Source organism: Amblyomma americanum, chromosome 10 (assembly GCF_052857255.1).
Source record: "Amblyomma americanum isolate KBUSLIRL-KWMA chromosome 10, ASM5285725v1, whole genome shotgun sequence".
Classification (NCBI taxonomy): Eukaryota; Metazoa; Arthropoda; class Arachnida; order Ixodida; family Ixodidae; genus Amblyomma; species Amblyomma americanum.
The window spans coordinates 127,654,362-127,675,358 of NC_135506.1; the positions used below are offsets into that span (position 1 = coordinate 127,654,362).

Here is a 20,997-nt window from a genome sequence, read left to right on the forward strand (position 1 = left end):
CTTTGACCCCGTATCTATCAACAATTCATACAACAACCATTTAACTTGCAACGCACAACAGGGCATGCCTCGTCGGCCACACAAACTACCACCACCTCATCATCTACTGCTCCCTCCCCACGCTCCTCAGGCTGGGGAGGACTAACTAGTTTTTTGACTCGGTATCTGGAGCCCCGCTGTAGGCTTGCTTAGGGCGTGTCTCGCCTGCTTCTCTTTGTGGCTCCCCACGGCGCACGTTTTGGCAGAACCTGGCGATGTGTCCGCGACACTGGCAAGCGAAGCATACGATTTCTTCAAAATCTCGCATACCGCGCCTGTAGCTTTGTGGCGGTCTCCGGTTTCCAGCGAATGGGCGCTGTTGAGCGCGCGCTTCAACCTGGCATTCTACCTGCTGAGATAGCAGCTGTTCTAAGCGATCTAACCGCTCTGTCAAGAGAGCAACCTCAGGGTTGAGCACCGCTCTCTCTATGACGCGTACTCTCGCTGCGGCTGTCGTTAACGCCTCATTTTGTTCCTCATCCAATGCGGCCTCCACGGCTTGGTCGAAATTGCTCGGCTTGCGCGAGAGCACGAACCGGCGCACGGGGTCTTGCAGACCAGCCACGAACAAAGCGGTCATTTCCTCTTTAAGTATATCCTCCGCGTATTTCTTCTTAAGCTGGTCTCCTTCCTCCTCCCTGCTTAACGTATCGCGCGCTAAGCGCTGAAGCCGCGACGCAAACGTTCGCACGTCCTCCCCTACCATCTGTCCGGCGTCACGGAACCTCTGTACTCGCACGTGGCGTGGTTCAGTGTCAAAATGCTCAAACGCGAGCTTCTTAAATTCCGCAAATGATTTTGTGGATTTTACTTTTTCGTCTCGCCATGCAAAATCATGAGCAGCTCCTGCCATCTTACACCTCGCCATTCCCAGCATTTGAGCATCGGACCATCCCCCCATTTTCCCAATCTCTTCTAGCATGGAAAAGAAATCGCAGATTGGAACCCTTGTCTTATCTCCCGTAAACGTCGGAATGACGCTTCCTAATGCCAGCATGCTTGCTCCGAGCGACGGCTGTGGAGTGGGAGCTCCCTCAGATACAGTCATTTTTTTTTTCAAGCCCTCCAGTGCCTCAAGCCTCTCAAATGGGGGTAAAAGTCCCACAATCAGTCCCGTGATTCCCTTTTGATTACAATTTTGAAGTCATGAATGTCACAGCATTCAGAGGACATTTGCTTTTGAGACCCCACTTCTGACACCAGTGTGATGACCCCCATAATGCGCAGGTCCACACGGGACGGAGAGGCAAAGAGACACCGTATGGCTCAGTTTAAACAAACAGGTATATTCAATATTTACACATGATTAAGGTTATACATCAGAGGCTGGGGCGTCCGAGCTTACGTGCCGACGACTTCATGGGGGCGATGGAGTGGCTCCGGAGTTGGGCTCGAGCGGTTGCTGGCAGAAGCTGCACGCCGTCGGGCTTCGGCGCTGAAGGCCCTCTTCGCCAACGATGTCGTCCTGAGCGTGTATGCAGTAGAATTTCAATAGTCGTCCGTTTCTTCGAGGATGGTTCACAAACCCTTCCTCTAGTGTCGTTCGGCTTGGAAGATAAACAGGAGGCGAGCTTGTAGATGATGACAGCAGAGCATAATTTTACAACAGAACAAACTTTGCATTACTTTACTCATCGACCGGGCAGGTTAGTGCCTAAGTAGCATCACATTACATGCTAAGCATGGAGCCCCAGCTCAGACTGGACTGCATCCGTTTACATGTGCTTTTAAGCACTTGATTAACAAAGGACTAAGGGCGGTCATTTCCAGTGGCCCGCCCAAAGCATCAATTCTCCAATCCAAAATAACATGCGAGATGGGGACCACCCCTTTGGGTTGGGCTTAGCCTCGAACCCAGAGTCTGTTAACAATACAAACTAAATAAACAACAAAAACGCCACCACTCTCTCTCAAGTGAGAGTATACACAGGCTCTCTCTTCGGAGCTAATTCACTAGCGCCTGTCTTTCCACATTCTTGGCGAGTACTGCCTGTCCGCCATGACAGGTGTCCGTCGCGGCCCTTCTGGGAAGCTGTGGGTGCCTTCCCGGCGATAGCCCACGACAAAGGGGGGGGGAGGGAAAGAATGTCGTCTTCGCGGTATCGCATAGCGTCGGCTGTGGTACGGCGCGCTCTGGCCCGCTGACAGCTCCCTTGTCCTGGAATGTAACCGGAAATTGGGGAGGATAAAGCCTGTTTCCCCGGGGCGGCGGCGGGTCCGGTTTTTCTGGTCGTCACTCAAAGAGCATGGCTGGGTAATTGATGATGCCGCTGTCACGGGTCTCCGTCTACGCCGCGCCGTCGAACGTGGATCCTCGTAGCACGCACGGAATGTCACAAAGCTTTCGACAGAGTTGCACACAAACGCCTGTTACACAAGTTATCTCACCTTAATATCGATCCTAATGTTGTTGAATGGATTAAAGAATTCCTAACAAACCGCACTCAGTCCGTCTTTGTAAATGGACACACTTCCAGCTTCCTTCCTGTAACATCTGGCGTCCCTCAGGGTTCCGTACTAGGTCCCCTTCTGTTTTTAATATACATAAATGATTTGCCCTCGCAGGTTTCCTGTAAAATTCGCATGTTTGCGGACGATTGTGTTCTTTATCAAACAGTAATAACATCTCTGATCAAGTATCCCTCCAAAACAACCTTAACAAGATTCAGGATTGGCGTAAAATCTGGCTAATGGAACTTAATCCTCAGAAATGCAACGTACTCTCTTTTCGTAACCCGCTCTTGTCCTTCTATTATATCGACTCCGTTCCCGTGCTGCCAGTAGAATCATGCAAAGATTTAGGCGTAACCTTGTGCTCTGACCTCTCCTGGAAAAAGCATATAAATGACATCATTTCTTCAGCTAACAAATCCCTTGGTTTTCTAAAACGTCATCTTCGTGATGCGCCCGTGGACGTTAAGTTATTAGCTTACGAATCGCTTGTGAAACCAAAATTAGAATATGCTTCACCCATTTGGCATCCACATCAACCTTATCTGACCAACGCATTAGAACTTTTGCAAAACCGCGCCGTTAGATTTATTCATTCTTCATACCATTATAGCACGAGTGTTACACATTTGAGATCCCTTTCAGGCATTCAGCCACTCGAGCTGCACCGCCGCACAGCCATTCCTTTATTATTCCAGAAGTTTTTTCACAGCCATCTACGAACTGCGCCCTACATGGTTCCTCCGGCACGCATATATCACCGCACGCTCCATCAACTACAGATGAGCCGTCCACGTGCACGCACCGTCACCTTCGCAGCTTCATTTTTTTCTCGCACCGCCGCGGACTTGAATGGCCTTCCCGCTGACATTGCAGCAATAACCTGTCCCGCGAACATTGCGCGTAGAGCCTACAGCTATTTGTCATCATCATAACGCAAGATTATTTGTTTTCACATAAAACGTTATACCCACCCCTTATGTAATACCCCTAAAAAGGTGTATTTAAGGAAGTGATATTGAATGATTGATTGATTGATTGATTGATTGATTGATTGATTGATTGATTGATTGATTGATTGATTGATTGATTGATTGATTGATTGATTGATTGATTTTATTCCATGTAGTGCAATTGCAATCACCGCAGTTCATTCAGTGTGTTGGGTTAAGTGTGGTCATCGTTTTTGTTTTTTAGCACGAGTGTGTTCCCTTTGTTTTCGTATATTAATTGCTTTGTAAATTCTACCAGGTTCTTGCGAATAGTGTCTCCCTATATTTTCTGTATAAATCTCAGTGATTTTTCATATTGTATTCAGTTAATTTTTTGTACTCCTGCTGAACAATGCAAGGTGTAAAGAGATTGTTAGGCAAAGCATATCTGCCTTTGTCCAATAACTCGAGACTATTTTGTTTGTCTATGAAATTTAAATTGAATTCTGTTGGGATGTATTTTGTGCCGCACCAGCCATCTGTTTTCCTTTTATGCGTGCACATTTTTCCTGTGCCAGGTCGGCGTGGTGGGCAGGACTGGCGCCGGCAAGTCCTCCCTCGTTCTTGCACTCCTGCGTATGCTCAAGGCTTCCAGTGGCCGCATTCTCATCGATGACATGGATATAGCAGAGGTACCACTGAAAAAACTACGTCGGAGCGTCACCATCATACCTCAGGTGAGAAAACCATTTTGAATAAATGCAGGCAAAAAGAGTGCACCTTTGTCACGCACACATGCTTACCTCCAATACCGCGGCTCCACTGGTCTGTTTCTGAATGACGCTGTTTTGATACAAGCCGAGAAAAATTTGGATTCTTCCACAACGGCAGAGACGCAGCACTCCAATGCAGTTTCCTGAGTCTAATCGACCCGCGCTTCACTTTTTGTATGGTAAAAAACCTGGAATACATTGCTGCGTCTATGCCACACTCTCCAGCCGCCGCGGTGGCTCAGCGGTTATGACGCTCGGCTGTTGACCCGAAAGACGCCAGTTCGATCCCGGCCAAGACAGTGGTATTTCGATGGAGGCGAAATTCTAAAGGCTCGTGTACTGTGCGATGTCAGTGCATGGTAAAGAACCCCAGGTGGTCGAAATTATCCGGAGGCCTCTACTACGGCGTCTTCATAGACTGGGTCACTTAGGAACATTAAACCCTATATAAGTACAAAATCAATCTGCTATACTGTACAGTTGTAATTTTTCGCGGTGTGCATAAAAAATTGGAGAGGACGCTCTAGCTCCGCCTTAAGGGTATGACGCGATATCGTTAATGTGGTAATAATTATTGTCCACATATGCAGAATTGTTCATTCTGCATATATGGTCACTCATGGATCCCTGGGAGTCATCACACCACTTCTTGCGAGATGGTGCAGCGCTTAAGCGATGGCCCAGTGCCCTGCGGGAGAAGGTGCTGCCACCCCTCATAAAAATGGTGATAGACAGTCTATAGACTTCTTATAAACTCTATTGATTTCCTATAGATATTTTTCTATTAATAGTGTATAGACTGTCTATAGAAAAAGTATACTAAAAGTGTATGGCCACAAAGCTGTAGGCTGTTCTCTAGGGCTTGTCTACAGAGAGTCTACAGACTTTATATATAGAAGTTTATGGTTTGTCTATAGACTGTCTAAAGAAAGTTTTACAAGGAACCAGCAGTGCTTGTGCGACCCAGGCTGCTCTACCCGACCAACCAATCATTAATTGAATTTCCACCTGGCAATGTGGTCAGATTGCTCGCAATCCGGTGCGCAGGTTGTCATGACGCCACAAGATCACGTGACCTATAGGTAACCAACCTGGTTGCTTCTCCGGGAATTTTTCGCTTACAACGCCAACGACGACGCCAGATTTTGAGCAGAACGCAAGCCTTAACGCTATAGCTTTAAAACAGCTCCATTTAGCGACCAACAATTATCCTTTAATGAACATATGAGTGTAAGCGTCGTATTAAGGGGAACTGAATATTACCTTTAATTTTTTTTTAGAATGGATTTATTGCTAAATCACGCTTAATGGTAATAAACGTCAACATATGGGCGGATAGGATGAATGCGTAGGATGCAAGTGCTGCCGATCTGGTCGCCAATCACTGAAAACCCAAAACGCAACCATTCCGTCATGAGTTCACTAATACCGTCTTAAATAATGCTGAATTTGCTACTTATTTGCACGTGCCTACTGAACTGTAGGCTGAACATGCTACTCTGCGCCGCATTATCTTTCGGGGCGTTGTAAGCCTGCACATCATATTCTACTCTCTTCTGTAAGCAAAAAAGGAACAAGAATGCGTGACAGGAACAACGGAAAGGTAAAACACCTAAACAAGGTATAATCAGGAAGTGAATAAAAACGAGAAAAGAAAAAATCGTGGTGGATCCCCTTGATTTCAACCGTAAACAAAATCGAACTTGTACGCGGTCACCTGTCGGCCAACGCAGGATCCAAGCCTGCTGAGAGGCACTCTTCGAATGAACCTGGACCCGACTAATTCCTACTCGGATGAGCAGGTGTGGACAGTCTTGGGCCAAGCTCACCTTTTCAGCCTGGTGTCGGCGGACTCCAAGAAGCTCCACCTGGAGACTGGCGACGGCGGATCCAATCTGAGGTAAGGCTACGCACGCTACCTATCTTCCCAGTTCGCGATTTCGTGTAGTCATCTAACATAATTTGCATGAGAGATGAGACATTCATCAAAGGCAGAGGAAAGAGGCTAGACGGAACAGAAGGAATAAAAGGCATGCACATTAGCTGTTAGAGAATCTCGCTTTGCAGTTAAAGCCCGCCAATACAACCTGGTGCCCGGAGCTGTAAATTAAAAATTATGCATTCACTAGCACTTAAGTAAGAGTCGCTCTTATGATGCAGTGCAGGTGTTCAAAACTTTTTGTAATAAAATTTTGTGTCTACGAATGCCGATTTTGCTGCTGACAGTTTTTTGTTCACTGCAGCACGAAAATACTATTTCTGTTTAGATATTTCCACGTCAACCATAGCATCACTGAATTTGCCCAGTAACCGACTGCTTCTACGTACTATATAAACCTTTGCACGAGCGTAAATGACTTATTATGCCTAAAATTGGCAGGTTTATTAGCGCGCTTGAAGCAGATGTGAACCTTCGTAGACCTATCCCACTCTGCACGCTGTTATGTTGTGGGAATGATATTAGCTGTACTCACCGGCTCACCCTATTATTATTATTGACTGGAGATAATGTTGCCACGGGTGCCGTGCATTCTGTGTGTCATTATTTGAGAAAAAGCCGCCGCGGTGGCTTAGTGGTTATGGTGTTCGGCTGCTGCCCCGAAAGACGCAGTTTCGATCCCGGCCGCGGTGGTCGAATTTCGATGGAGGCGAAATTCTAGAGGCCCGAGTACTGTGCGATGTCAGTGCACGTTAAAGAACCCCAGGTGGTCGAAATTTCCGGAGACCTTCACTACGGCGTACCTCATAGCCTGAGTCGCTTTGGGACGTTAAACCCCCATAAACCATAAACCAAATCATTATTTGAGAAAGTATTCTGCCGAAAAGGCATGTAGAGAATAAACTTTCGCGGCATCACTTTGCAGCCATGAAACTAAAAAAAGCTGCGTAAAACAATTTTCTTGCTTAAAAATTTAAAAACTTTTCGGCAAGGACCTCATAGCATACATATCATCTTTGACCCTATTCGTCATGCTCAAATCTGCGTTTCTGACCGCAGCTGCTAATGCGCGTCCACTAAGAACCGAAATTATTGGTCCTCTCTGCAGTAGCCATAGCAGGCTGTAGTTTTTGGTGCACCGTCTTATACGGCGGATTTCGAACTCTCTATTTAATAATTTTGGGCACCGGACTCAGAGAAGGCCATCATTATTCAATTCTAGTTTCTCTTGGCCGCCATCTTGTCGATTCTCCCTGTCTTCTCCGTGAGTGTTTGTCGTTTTCCCCCAATGTCAACCAGTGTGGGCCAGCGTCAGCTGGTGTGCTTGGCGAGGGCGCTGCTTCGGAACACCCGCGTGCTGGTCATGGACGAGGCAACATCCCAAATGGACGGCGACACGGACAGCCTCATCCAGAGGACTCTGCGAGAGAGCTTCGCCAAGTGCACCGTCCTCACCATCGCCCACCGACTGCACACCGTGCTGGACTACGACAAGTGAGTGGTTGCTTGGGATGGGCTCTGATTGTGCAGCGCCACCGCATGAAAGCAAGGGGAACATGGTTGTTCAGTGCACTTTCCTTCCTGGCCTGCAACACATTTATACTTGACGGAAATTAAAGACGTTACATTCAAAACAAAATCTGCAAATGTTTACTTTCGCAGAGTAATTTATATGGCCCACACAGACGTTGGCGCAGTACCAATGCACTACTGTTTGCATGCCGCCGGAGAAGAATGAGGCGGGCAGCTGACTGCACCAACTACGCACTATATTGGCGGCCTCTTCGTCGGACGCAAAGCGCGTGCTCTTCAGATGTTCGTTTAGCTTCAGGAATAGCCAAAAGCCACGTGGCGCTAGGTCCGGACTACAGGGTGGGCGATGCAGGTCATCCCGTAACTACGGCTTCTCCAACGCGATGGTTGTTTCCAGACAAGTGCGCGGCCGAACATTGTCATGCTGCATGTTCGCACATCTTTTTGCGAACAAAGCCAACGCGAACATGCACACGATTCCTTCAGTGGCTGTACGTAGTGTGCTAAGTTGACAGTTGGGCCGTGCTCCAGGAATTCAACCACAGCACACCATCACTGTCACCATGAGTTCGCCAGATGGGGGCTGTGTCTTGAACTTCCTGGGGCGAGGGGAACTGGGATGTTTTTACTCAATAAAGGCCGAGTTTGGCCGAGCTGGTTTACCATGCTGAACGTAAAAGCGCGAAAAACAAGGACGTAGAATAAGACACACAACACGAGCGCTCGTGTTGTGTGTCTTATTCTACGTCCTTGTTTTTCGCGCTTTTACGTTCAGCATGTTTTTACTGCATGCTCTGGCGTTTAGTGTCCGGTTTGTAGTGATAAGTTCAACATTCATCCCCTGTGATGCTTTGATAGAGAAAAACATCTGCCCCTGCTTGACAGCGCGGAGAATTTCGCTGACACAAGTCCAATCGAAATTTGTTTCATGTCAGCAACACTGTTTCGAGACCCGTTGAAATGCCACTGCTCCTGACCAAGGCGAACACCTCTTGGTCCAAGGTATGCTGAGGGGAACAAAAAAATGCATCTTCCTCGCTCATGTATAGGGAAATAGACGGCGCCTTGCGTGCCTCGCGCAAATATTTTATGTAATATATATTAAATAAGCTCACAACAGACATAGACGACCAGACGTTGATTTGGCCATTACCTACGAACAGCATTAACATGATGCAGTTCGAAAGCCCTATCCATTAAACATACGAATTTCATCCTCGAAAACTATGTCCGGTATAATTGTACGCTTTTTTAACTTTTTCGTGTCCGCTGTCCTGTATGCACTCACATTTAGAGCGATAGGCCTCCCGTTGAGCAGAACAGGCGGCGTCGGTGTTGTGCCGGCATTCTACGTCACGCCGGTGTTGTATTGAGAAACCCACGTCATGTCCTCTTTGCTTGACGTTGCACAGTGGACGGCATGCAGCGGACGCCGGAAAACCCTCGCAGTTTCGTCTACGCCGCTGCCCCAGTAGCTGGCGTGCTAGCAGTATCACTCAGTGCGGAATCTGCGTCCGGGTCGAACGCTCCTTTGTGGCCATGTGTCCGTTTCTGCAGTGCATTGAATACTAATCAGTATAGCTGGCGTGCTAGCAGTATCACTCAGTGCGGAATCTGCGTCCGGGTCGAACGCTCCTTTGTGGCCATGTGTCCGTTTCTGCAGTGCATTGAATACTAATCAGTGTGCACATAGAAGCAACATTATGTGCGTAAACTGCAGTGTGTGAAAGAGATCAGAGACAAGAATGTGGAAACTGGGCTGTAAAAATTGTGATAAATGTGTGAATGGGAACATATAACAGTGACAGTGTGTGAAAAGAAATCGCTGAACGAAGCCATTAACGCCTTCGCGTCACACCCTTAAAGGCGGAGCATAAGTATCCCCCTGATTTTTCCGTCCGTTCATGCGCACAGCTAGAGATATCAACCTACCTCTTTTGTTCTCGTGTGCTTACAGCTGTGCACACGTGCACCTATGTACTCACCCAGCGCGGTGAAGCCGACCAACGTCCCTTTTGCAGCAAGACCTGTAATACGTGGGCTCCAGTGTCAGTCCGCCAGCTAGAAAAAAAAGAGGGGGGCAGGAAAACTGAAATTATTTCATCTAAAATGGTTAATTCTAGTCAACGCTCTCAGCACAGCAAGGTTCAGCTTGCGTGAGTGCGCATTAAAGGCGAAAAAGCTTTCAGGGTTAGCCCAGTTTTAAAGAATTCCATCCTACTTCAGGCTTGCGAACACTGCAGCTGCTGCATCTTCAGCTTGTTGCTAGGATGAACAAAAACTACCATGCTCTTATCAGGTTCTTTGTGCAAACTTCGTTCCGGTGCTGCTCCATTAGTTGGCTAACTCGGCGGCAGTTTACTGGTACAAGTTCTTTTCTTTGTGCCTTCTTGTTCACTGGGCGTGTTTTCTTAAATTAACCCGTGGTACGCAGTGATGCGGCACAAGGCTGAAGCGTGCTGTTTGTGTTAAGGAGGAGCGCCAGGCTCCTTGCCAAATTCAAAGCTTGCTGTCCACCGTGTGGTGTCCACCCTGTTCTGTCGAAAGCTGCACCGTACTTCTGTATATTGCCTTTGTAGTGTAGTGCTTAAAATATATATTTTTTTGCAAGTCAATCGCTTTTTGTGATGTATTTCTAACAGAATCCTGGTCATGGAAGAGGGCAGAGTGCGAGAGTTTGGCTCGGTGTCAACGCTGCTGGAAGACCCGGGATCCGTATTCTATGCAATGGCCAACGAGGCGGGGCTCGTGGCCGGACACGAGGCCACAGCAAATACCACTGCGCTTTGAATCTAAGCTTGCTTATTTTGGCAGAAGGCCACTTGCTGTGTCTTTCGTTACTGAAACATTGCCGCATGTGTGACTATTCTTTTATATACCCTGTGTTGTATATCTAAGCTTTGTGTGGATGACATCTTAAGTAATTTTTTTATAAAGTAATCATCCGCAACAAACTTGATTTCCTGAAAATAAAAACATCAAGACTCGCCTCTAGTGCGAACACGTCTTGGCCTCTCTGCAGCGCTTTATTTGGCAAAAAGTCGCACGTATTTGCTTCTTACTATAATTATATTCATAGATTTTTGCACAGTTTTCACGCCATCTCACCGACCACCGATTACACCTCGCATTAAGGGGAATGAAAACTTTTCCGCACGAAAGAGATGCCAGATTATGGCAGTTTGAATGGGATCGTATATAATATTATTAATGTTCCCATTCACGACATGGTGTGGCTGTTTCTTTGGCTCTGTATTGGCTAATCGAAAAAAAGAATATCGACAAAACGGTACTTACAAGCAAGGAACTGTGAGCTGTCACGTATTTTCAATTACTGCAAAAGCAAACTTGGAAAGGAATTTCCGAATGCATGTAAGAAATACGAGTCAAAACTGCCCAATAAAACTCCACACTGTTCAAATCACGGGCGAATTTACAGAATGCAGATTTACAGACTGAACATGAAGAAAGGCTGCGATGGCCTTCAACAGCTTTTACTCCATTCCCACCGTGTCTAAATCTTGACTTCGCCATACGGGCGACTTTTCCTAAAAGCCTTTCCTTGAAGAGTGCAGGAATCCATGGAACGAATCGAATTTGCAATCTATGAGCAGATTCGGTGTTTGAAGCCAAGTGGGGTCCGGGATGATTCAATGCCGGCAAAAAGCGGCAATTAGTACACTTCTCGAGGTTAAGCTTGCAACATCTTTACCAACGTCGACAATGTCGTCATCATAATCTGAAGCAACTCGTGACCGTTCATGAAACCTGTTCACATTGCTATGACCTCAGGACCAAAAAATACACTTGATCAAAACCTGATCTAAACAGTGAGAAGATCATATGACAAGAAGCCGCCAATGTCATTTCTCTGGAGTCAATCTAGCACTACCGTCATCCCATAATTTCATTTTCAATCGTATCGCTAGTGTGGCTAGAACTTCTAGCCACCCTAGTACCACTGATGGGACTTTCGATGTGCCAGACTCAGCAACAATCATCATAGAAGAAACATCTTTCTTGAAAATCACTCTTGCTTCTGTACCACATTAAGAGACGCATTTCTCAACTGAGCAAAAACAGCACGGCGCAACGCTGCGCATTTATCCCGCTGTAAGTCATCGTCAGGGGCACACCCAGCGGCCGATACTTAACGGCGCACAACCACGCAGTCACTCAGCGTCCGCTATCCCTCCACCCTGCCGTTACTACTGTGCTCTGACTCTGCATTGACACAGGCAAGGATACTCGACAACAGACCATATTCACACTGTCAATGAGGTGATAGAGAAATGCGCAGAGTATAACCAACCCTTATATATAGCCTTCATTGGTAACGAGAAAGCATTTGACTCAGTGGAAACATCAGCAGTCATGCAGGCATTGTGGAATCAGGGTTAGAAGAGTCTTACTCAAAAACACTGGAAGATATCTATCAGGACTGCACAGCTACCATAGTCCTCCATAAAGTCAGCAATAAAATTCTGAGAAGGAAGGTTGTCAGGCGCGATGTCGCAAATGCTATTCTCCGCCTGTTTACAGAAGGTATTACGAGTCCTGAATTGGGAACAGTTGGGGAAAAAACAGGGAATGCCCAAGAAATTTTCGAATCACTGCTGACATTGCATTGCAATGTCGCTCAGAAGATGGGCTGCAAGGCATGATCGATTAGTTAGAGAGGCAGAGCAGAACGGTGGTTCTAAAAATTAACATACAGAAAACCACTGTAATGTTCAGCAGTCTATAGCAAGGGAACAGCAGTTCACAAATGACAGCGAGGTGCTGGAAGTGGTAAGAGAATACGTCTACTTAGGGCACGTATATTGACAGCTAATCTGCATGGTGAGAGGGAGATAACTAGAAGGATAAGAACGGGGCGGAGCGCATATGGCAGGTTCTCTCAGATCACGAATGGCAGTTTACCAATATCCCTCAAGAGAAAAGCGCACAACAGCTGTATCTTACCGGCACTCACCTGCGGGGCAGAAACATGGAGGCTAATGAAAAGGGTTCAGCTTACGTTAAGGACAACGCAGCGAGCCATGGAAAGAATCTAGCTGTAACGTATATACAGGAAGTGGGCAGAGTGGGTGAGGGAACAGATTAGCGTGGGTTAATGACATACTAGTGGAAATCTAGAGGAAGAAATTGTCTTGGGAAGGGCATGTACAGTCCGCGTCACCGCGTCACTCGGGACTCTCTGATGACGACATATGGGAAGAGTGACGCAAAGCTGCGGAAACGGAATCGAGGACTCCGTGATTGCTGGCTGCGATCGCTGCGCTCGCGCCTAGCAACAGCCGAAATGAAAACTAGTGCCGCCGGGCGTTGAAAGCCTCTATCAGCCGTTGCCGCTTCGTTTACGTACGTTTGCACCAACGTTATGACGGATCCCGTTACCGATTCCGACAACGAAGTTCTCGCAAAGAAATGCGGCCTGCATTCAGCGACTTCAGCCCCGCACAGCGTGAGGTGCTTTTGAGGGCAGAGGCGGCGGGTCTGGCAAGAAATTCCAAGGGCCGAGGAGTCAGCAGCGTCGCTGTCACCGCCGAGCCACCGTCACGACTGATGTGTTGCGAGTGGCAAGTCCGGGCATATCTAAATTGCATAATAATAGTCCTCGAAGGGCTGGTTATGCAGCTGAGCGTCTTGGTACGTTGATGATGCGAGCACGCCGAGCGGTGCGTCTGCTGACGTGAAGGCGCGTTGAGCAATGGCTATACGCAGCTCATTTTCCTCGTCACAGTTGCGTGCCGTTGTACGACCTTCGTCCGAGGAGCACTTAGAGAGGCACATGGAGGTCCTCCTGCTCCGCCTTTGTCAATCGAGGCGCTTAACGGGACCATGCGAGCAAGCAGAACGCACATCGGCGAAGCACCCCAAAACATACGAAAACCCAGCTGGCCGCATGTTGCGCCACCAATTGCATATTTTCTTTGACTTCCTGCATTAAGCTTGTCTTTTTTCTGTATTCCTCGTGTAATAATAGTGCACTAGTAGTCTCAGAATAAAACATGTACTTCAATACCGATCAAACCCGTAATCTTCTTGCACCTTTGTCACCCTCAGAGATCAATGGTTTCTTTTCTCCTAATTAATCGTCACGCTTGTACTTGCTAGGTTGGCCTGTGGTGGCGTACCTGTATTTTAGTTCTTGCTCTTTTCTACCTGACAAGAGCTTTGTTTTCAGAAAGAGTGGTGTTTTTGTATTTAGGAGCTGGCATTCTATTCATACAAGCCAACTTCAATTTCTCCTCGGTGTCCCTTTTAGGGTAACGGAGTGGATTCCAAGAGAAGGCAAGCGTAGCAGAGGGTGGAAGAAAGTTAGGTTGGCGGATGACATCAAGAAGTTTGGGGGCATACGGAGGGCGCAGCTGGAAGGTTAAGTGGAGATACATGGGAGAGACATTTGCCCTGCATTGGGCGCAGGCAGGCTGGGGATGATGATGATGATTGACTTTGCTGTGACTCATCCTTACCAAGAAAAGCGGACACGCAGCAGCCCAAGGTACTTAAGTGCGCATAACTACGTAGTCACGCAGCGTGCCCCGTCTTCCACCGCCCTTCTCTGACTACTGCGCGTAGACGTTGCTGTGACAGCCTCACGTGGACAGCCTCACTCTCTCATTAACGTTCTGATTACATTGGTTACTGTATATATTTGTGTAGAACTCTTCGGCTGCTTGAACTATCTTACCCATAATGCCAACCACTTTGTCCTTTTTGTCTCTTAACGCATACAACAGATTTTTGCCTATATGCCTATTTTCCTGTTCACCGCTCTTAGGCTACCTCAGTTTTATAGAGCATGCTCGATTCTCTCTAAATTAAACTTCCTTATGTCGGCTACCTTGCGCTTATTCATTAGCTTCGATAGCTCTGCTAGTTCTATTCTGTCTGTGGAGTAAGAGGTTTTCATGCTTTGACGCTTCTTGAACGCTTGCCGGTATCGTGTCTAACTACCGTACTGCCTGCTTCTACTGCGCACTCTGAAATTACAGCTGTAAGATTATCGCTACTGCCTGAACATTAATGTCGTCATTCTCGGTTAAAGCTGAAAATCTGTTCTGCAGGGAGATTCTGAATTCCTCTACTTTACCTGTTACCACGAACTCATTGGTGGGCTTCCGCCTCCCTAGTATCTTCCGTTCCCTTTTCAGGATTAGGCTAAATCAAGACGATACCACCCTATAGTCGCTAGAACGCACCTTACCGAGGACCTCCACATTCGGCCCGATACCAAGGGGCGCACACAGAATGAAGCATATTTCGCTTTAAATCGCATCATTGAGGCTTTTCCGCTTGCGGAAGATATTCATGATCGTAAATTATTTCTATCTGCGAACTCTGCTAATAACTTCCTCCTGCTATTTCTAGAGCCTATCCCAAAGTCGCATATTGCCTGGTCTCCAGCTTGCTTCTGCCTGCACTGGCACTGAAGACAGCCATCAGTACCGTGTAGTGTTTTTTTTTTTCACTTTCCTCATTGCCGATTCTGCGTGTCCGTAGAAGCTTTTGGACGATCTGGTCCATGGCTGGATGGAGGAGCAGAGGCCTTTAGTTTGTAGTTCATATTGAGCTTACTTGCTATATGCCACCCTCTCATTAACACTAGAAAATTCCTCTATGTTGCCACCTATATTCCGATTGATGAGGAATCCCACACCAAGTTCTCGTCTGTCCGCTAATCCGCGATTGCATTGTATGCGCCCGCCCTTTGGCACTGTATAACCTAAACTGCAATTAGTGATCTGAGAGAACCTACTATATGGGGTGGAGCACATATGACAGGTTCTTTCAGGTCATGAACGGCAGTTTGCCAATATCCCCCAAGATTTTCTCTACTTAGTGAAATACTAGCTTGCAATGTCACTGCATATTAGCACACTTTACTTGCGATCCCCAATACAGACAATGAAAGTCAACGCAATGAAAGTATCAAATTATTTTTCTTCAACACAATCACAGGCATCATTGAAATCGAATGCACATCTGCATTCTCATTTCACTTAGTACTTTTTAATAAAAACGACACTATTACAGGACACGGGTACAGTAAACACATGTGAGGAAATGCCTCCAAATTCAGTTAGAGCTTCATTAGACTGTGAAAGCTCACAGTACTTAACGTTCGTACAATATATACGAACGGTGGCAAACGAAATCCAGAACCCATATAGACAGATGAAACACTTTCGCTGTCATAAAGTGCGAAAATGCTTCGCCTTTTTCGCACTTCACCGTTAGCTCAGCGAAAACAGAAGTTACTCAACCTGCTACAGGGAACGGATCTAAAAATAGCGCACGACCAAAAATACAGACTTTATCTCGATATGAACGGATAAACATATGAGCCCGGCACGCCCAAAGGCAAATAGCTTACTCGACACTTGAAACGTTACACGCTTCAAACAGGCATGCAACAAATTTTCTGTATACTAAGAACAAAGCGAGCGCAGCTTTTTCCTTTACATTATATCGCTCTTAGCCCATGTCATGGCCCTCGCCGCTCACACAAGCGCAATCGCCGAAAAACAAAATTGGCAGCTGTATTATAATCAACACCAGTTGCAATCGTTGGAGCGTTGCAAGAACAAGCATAAGTAGGAAGGAGCTTTCACTGCTTATCGAAACGGGAGTGCGAATGGCACACGCATACTGCACGCACAAGACACAAACCGTTCGCACAATACGCCGACTAACGCTCTGTAGCGAGCGTCGTATTGAATCACTGGTGAACGAACTGCGCGATTGCCCCCCAGTGAACAGCGGCAGTATCCCGACGGCTACGAGCAGCTTCGCAGTAAAAGAAACGCCCGCGCTATCGTTGCCGCCGAGCGCGTCATGCAACATGAATGTTGCACTGAATTCCATCTTGAGATATGGTTGAACGCCGTCAACGTCAGCCTGTAAGCACGACCAAAAACGTAACTTCGAGCAGTTAAGGAAAGTACGCCTACGCCGCACCTCAAATGGTACGCCCCGGCCCGCTGCTGCCGCCCGGTTCGTAAACAGCAACTACGACGCCGTTGCTAAGCTGCCCGGACAAGATGGCCTCCCGATCGAGAAAAACCACATGACTTCCTAGCCACCACACTTTTCTTCCATGTTGTTGCATGGGAAGGGCCTTGAGTTTTCCTTCCTCCATGTCTCCACTCGCAGAGTTCCTTAGTGAGCTTTCCTTCTTCCATGGCTCCACCCGTAGAGTTCCTCCTTTACGGCTTTTCACTACGCCTCGTTTATGGCTTTTCACCTCATCCACCATGGACGCCCGATGCATGCTGGGAAGACAGAAAACTGGGTTGATATCTGGTGGCTTGTTAACTGTACTACGGAATTGCATTTTTTGTTCTTGTTTGGTTTCGCTTTCAGTACTGCAGTTTTCACTGGAGTTTTGTGAGCTTTGTGGTAGTGTACTGTAGCTACTACGCAGTTCATTTGAGATCCGAAACATCCGAAGGTACTTGACTCGAAGTGAGCAGAGCACAGTATCTGGTGTATAGTGAACTAGTAGTCGGTGCCTGCTAGGCCTAACTTCCGTTTGCCCCCTCACTGGGAGCATTTATGCAGCAAGCTGGGTTTCGCTCAGCGGGAACCTGTGCTAGCTTTGAATTGAAGTGTGAAAGAAGGGAACAAGTTTTTATTTTATGTGAACTGGCAACGCAACAGTCCGCTTATATGACCACTGTGCGCATTTCTCGTAGGAGTCTCGGAGACAATTTAAAAGCCCAAATTAAGCCCTTCGATAACCGCAAGGTATGACAACTGTGCTCGCCGAGGATTGCGTTTGATTCATTTCGAAGACTGGCGGTGGCCGCGCAATGCATGCAGGAACGACTTCCACTTCATAAATTATTTTAAACAAATACCCGCATGTTGCACTAGTCAGCAGGAACACGGGCGTCTCTTACTTGTGGTAGGAGAGGTCTTGTTTTCTAATTCATGTTTTTCTTCGCAAAATCTGTAAGCGTAACGCCAAGACATGCCGAGAGCCAGCACCTATAGTGTGCGCAAACTAGCTTCTCATAGAAAAGGGGAAGCTCGGGCAAGTTTCTCGCGGCACGAGCATATATCTTCTGCACGGACCGAAAATCGGCGGAGCCGATACCGCACACGTCTGCTCAGTCGCGCGACAGCAGCGCCCCCCAGGGCCGCGGCCCAAAGCATCCTACTCCATCAATTCTGGCATCCATCGATCCGGAATACCAAGCGGCACAACCTGACACCACTCTCAGCCAGGTGGGTCCACTTCACCTATCTTTACGGCCGTTTTTCGCCCGACCACGTGGGCGCCATCGCTAAGCCTAGCGACGAAGCCTACCCTCGGCCGGGCGGGACCGACTCTCTGAGGTCAATATGACAACCCACGTGCCCCAATCGCGTGGCTACGATCCTGAGACGATGGCGTGGACTTCGATCCCCGTCACCGATGACGTAAATCCGAACACGCCCCCGGATTCCATTCATCCAGACCTAACCCCATTGATTGCACGTCGCACTCAGCTTAAAACGCAGAAGTCAGCAGCTCCCGACGACACTACCGGAGCCAACCTGCCGAACAAAAACACGGACGCTCCCGCGACGCGCACCAAGGGAAGCAAGGGCAAGATCCTAACAAAGTGGAAACCACGACCAATGTGCAAGCCTACACCCGAAGACTTCGTCATCATCATCAAACCAAGAACGCATTTCTCTCTTCACGAGGCTTTCATGAAGAACGGCTACGGTGCTCCTTTTTCGGCACACCTCGGACCGGAACTGGCCCAAGCCAGCACCATCATACCCTCGAAAGACCAAAACATCATTGTCGTGTACACCTCGAATGTCAAGGCGGCGAGCCGGCTCATCGGGGAGTTTGTATTAGAAACCAGCAATGGATCAGTCCCACTTTACGGGTACCTAAAACAGGACTTCGAAGACCTCCGCCACGGAGTAATCACGGTCCTCAACGAGGACACCTCCGAAACCCTCCAACATAAGGTACAATGGCGCACCGGTACCATCAAAGAAATCCGAAAATTCGGCAAGTCAAATAAAGCACGCATCACTTTCGAAGGGAAGGAGAAGCCCCGATACGTGCACTACGAAAGCGTCCTTACACCTGTGCGAAACTATTACAAGACCATCCCTGCCGGCGACAAGTGTGGAATAGTAGGGCATCGATCGGACACGTGTCCAAACCTGCGACCGGACATCTGCGGAACCTGTGGAACCCCAGTCCCTTTAGTGGAGTGGGTGCGGGCCCCTCATGAATGCAATCCGCGATGCTCCATGTGCGGTGGCGCCCACGTCACCAACTCTCGCGAATTTGCGGCAAAATACCGCACACCAAAAATGGCTGCCCTCATGGGGGCAAAGAGCAACAAGACGGCGCCCAAGAGGAAAGCCGCCACCTCGGGCCCTCCCGGAGGAGGAGGTGAAGAGGCCAGCCAGGGAACCTCCAATACCAACAAACAGCCGCAACTCCCCACCGATGGGAAACAACCACCGGAGGGGCCACCTAAACCACACAACGGCCCGGAGAATAAACGGCAAACAACGCAGACGCAAGACGGAGCCCCCAGGGCCTGGGCCAACGTCGCCAAAAACGGACACCAGGTGAGCGGTTCGAGCGGGGCTGCTTCTCCCTCCCCCTCTCCTTCCACTCCCCTCCTTAAGACACAAAGTGTCGGTCAAAACCAAGAAATGGCAGCACTCAGGGCCCAAAATGAGAAGCTGCTGAACCAAAATGCGCTACTCTTAAAGAAAATCACCTAACTAGAGTCCAAAATGAATCAGACTCCCCCCTCCTCTTACCTCAGTTCCCCCTGCGGTCGAGGTTATGGAGAGTGAGCCCGCGGCGCCTAAGGCGACCCAAAAAGCAGAAACCTCACTCGAGGCCCGTCTCGAAGCACGTTTAGAGGCACGATTCACCGCTATCGAGAACCAAATTTCAAAGCTCGTTCAAGCCTGCTCCACTTTTCAAGAGCAAGTTACCCAACAATTTGCTCAAATCCCCAAGATGATCGCCCAGCAAATCACCCAGTTTGCCCAGACGGTCCCCGGGATGATTACTCGACAAATCGCCTCGAATAAACGCCGCAAAACTACTACCAAAACCATTATTTCAGAAGACGAGGACGATAGCTGTTCGCTCACAGGCTCGGAGGACACTCAAACCTCCAACAGCACTGGCCCCGGGATAGCACCGTTACGTCCTTTCGCTAACGTAAACAACAATCATGGCTTGCAACAACCCTAAGACTAAACAACCCCCCAAACCCAATTCGGTCTCCCCTGTCCAATGGAACTGCCGAGGGTTCCGCTCCCGTGCTAAGCGGGCGGACCTCAGACTTTTCCTATCAACCCTCGATTCTCTCCCGGCAGTGGTTGCCCTCCAGGAGCCAGGGAGTGGCGCCACTCTTACAAATTATATCACTTTCCAGCAGGACCCCTCTTCCTGCATCTCGGCAGCGACCACTCGGCAGCGACCACTGCTTCATCTATATCACCGTTAGGACTAAACCGTTGGCAAGACCCCACGCGCAAGGCCGACTCCTCGACTGGAATGAGTTCCGGCAATCTTACACAAACCCGACCCCCATTCGCGAACGAGGATACCACGCGTGGACTCAGGAAGTGGTTACACACCTTCGTTCGACACAGAAAGAAATTCAACTCTCGGAGGCCACGCCGGAGGTGGATAACCACCTCCTGCACCTCTAGGAGGCGCGGCATAGCCTGGTCCGCAGATGGCGCCGACAGAAACACAACAGGAAACTTAAAGCCCGGATCACCGAGCTCACCCAGCGAGCGGCAGAGTACGCGGCCCAACTCGCCGACTCGAACTGGGTAGATCGCTGTAACACGGCAGCTAGGCAAATGTCAAACCGAAGTATGTGGCGTCTTTTTCGCGCCCTAATCGACCCAACACAGACTCGTGCAGAGACGCAAAAGCATCTCCAACGGGCTATCCACAGCTTCGATGGAGATACTTCTCAACTGGCAGAACAACTACAAGACCAATACCTTTGCACTCAACAGGACCCCCGAGGGCCCGCGTACTATTATGCAGGTTCCGAGAACGCAGAGTTGGATCGACCGTTCCAACTGTACGACCTGAAGGCGGCACTGGGTAAAATGAAGCGAGGAACGGCGCCGGGAAGGGACAAAATTACCGTGAAACTTCTTGCCAACCTCCCCGACCCCGCCTACGAAGACCTCCTCGCGTACATCAATTCTATGTGGCTAGGCGAGGAACCCCTCCCAATCGAATGGAAGACCGCTCTGGTCTCTTTCATTCCCAAACCCGGCAAAGCCATAAACACGGACAACCTTCGCCCCATCTCCT

The 20,997-nt window shown here is 48.5% G+C and overlaps 1 protein-coding gene and 1 long non-coding RNA gene across 2 annotated transcripts in view; one reads left to right on the forward strand and one right to left on the reverse strand.

Annotated features, from left to right (window-relative positions):
- LOC144108884 (uncharacterized) overlaps positions 1-9,203 on the reverse strand; it is a 106,302-nt gene extending 97,099 nt beyond the window's left edge. Inside the window, exon 1 of the long non-coding RNA XR_013309536.1 lies at positions 8,956-9,203. This is a non-coding gene — a long non-coding RNA (uncharacterized LOC144108884). The remainder of the gene's footprint in view (positions 1-8,955) is intronic.
- LOC144108698 (multidrug resistance-associated protein 1-like) overlaps positions 1-10,657 on the forward strand; it is a 256,880-nt gene extending 246,223 nt beyond the window's left edge. The window contains exons 24-27 of the mRNA XM_077641869.1: positions 4,001-4,159; positions 5,929-6,095; positions 7,434-7,628; positions 10,310-10,657. Coding sequence (XP_077497995.1) covers positions 4,001-4,159; positions 5,929-6,095; positions 7,434-7,628; positions 10,310-10,457 — 669 coding nt within the window. The 3' untranslated portion in view covers positions 10,458-10,657. The remainder of the gene's footprint in view (positions 1-4,000; positions 4,160-5,928; positions 6,096-7,433; positions 7,629-10,309) is intronic.
- The last annotated feature ends 10,340 nt before the right edge of the window (positions 10,658-20,997 follow it).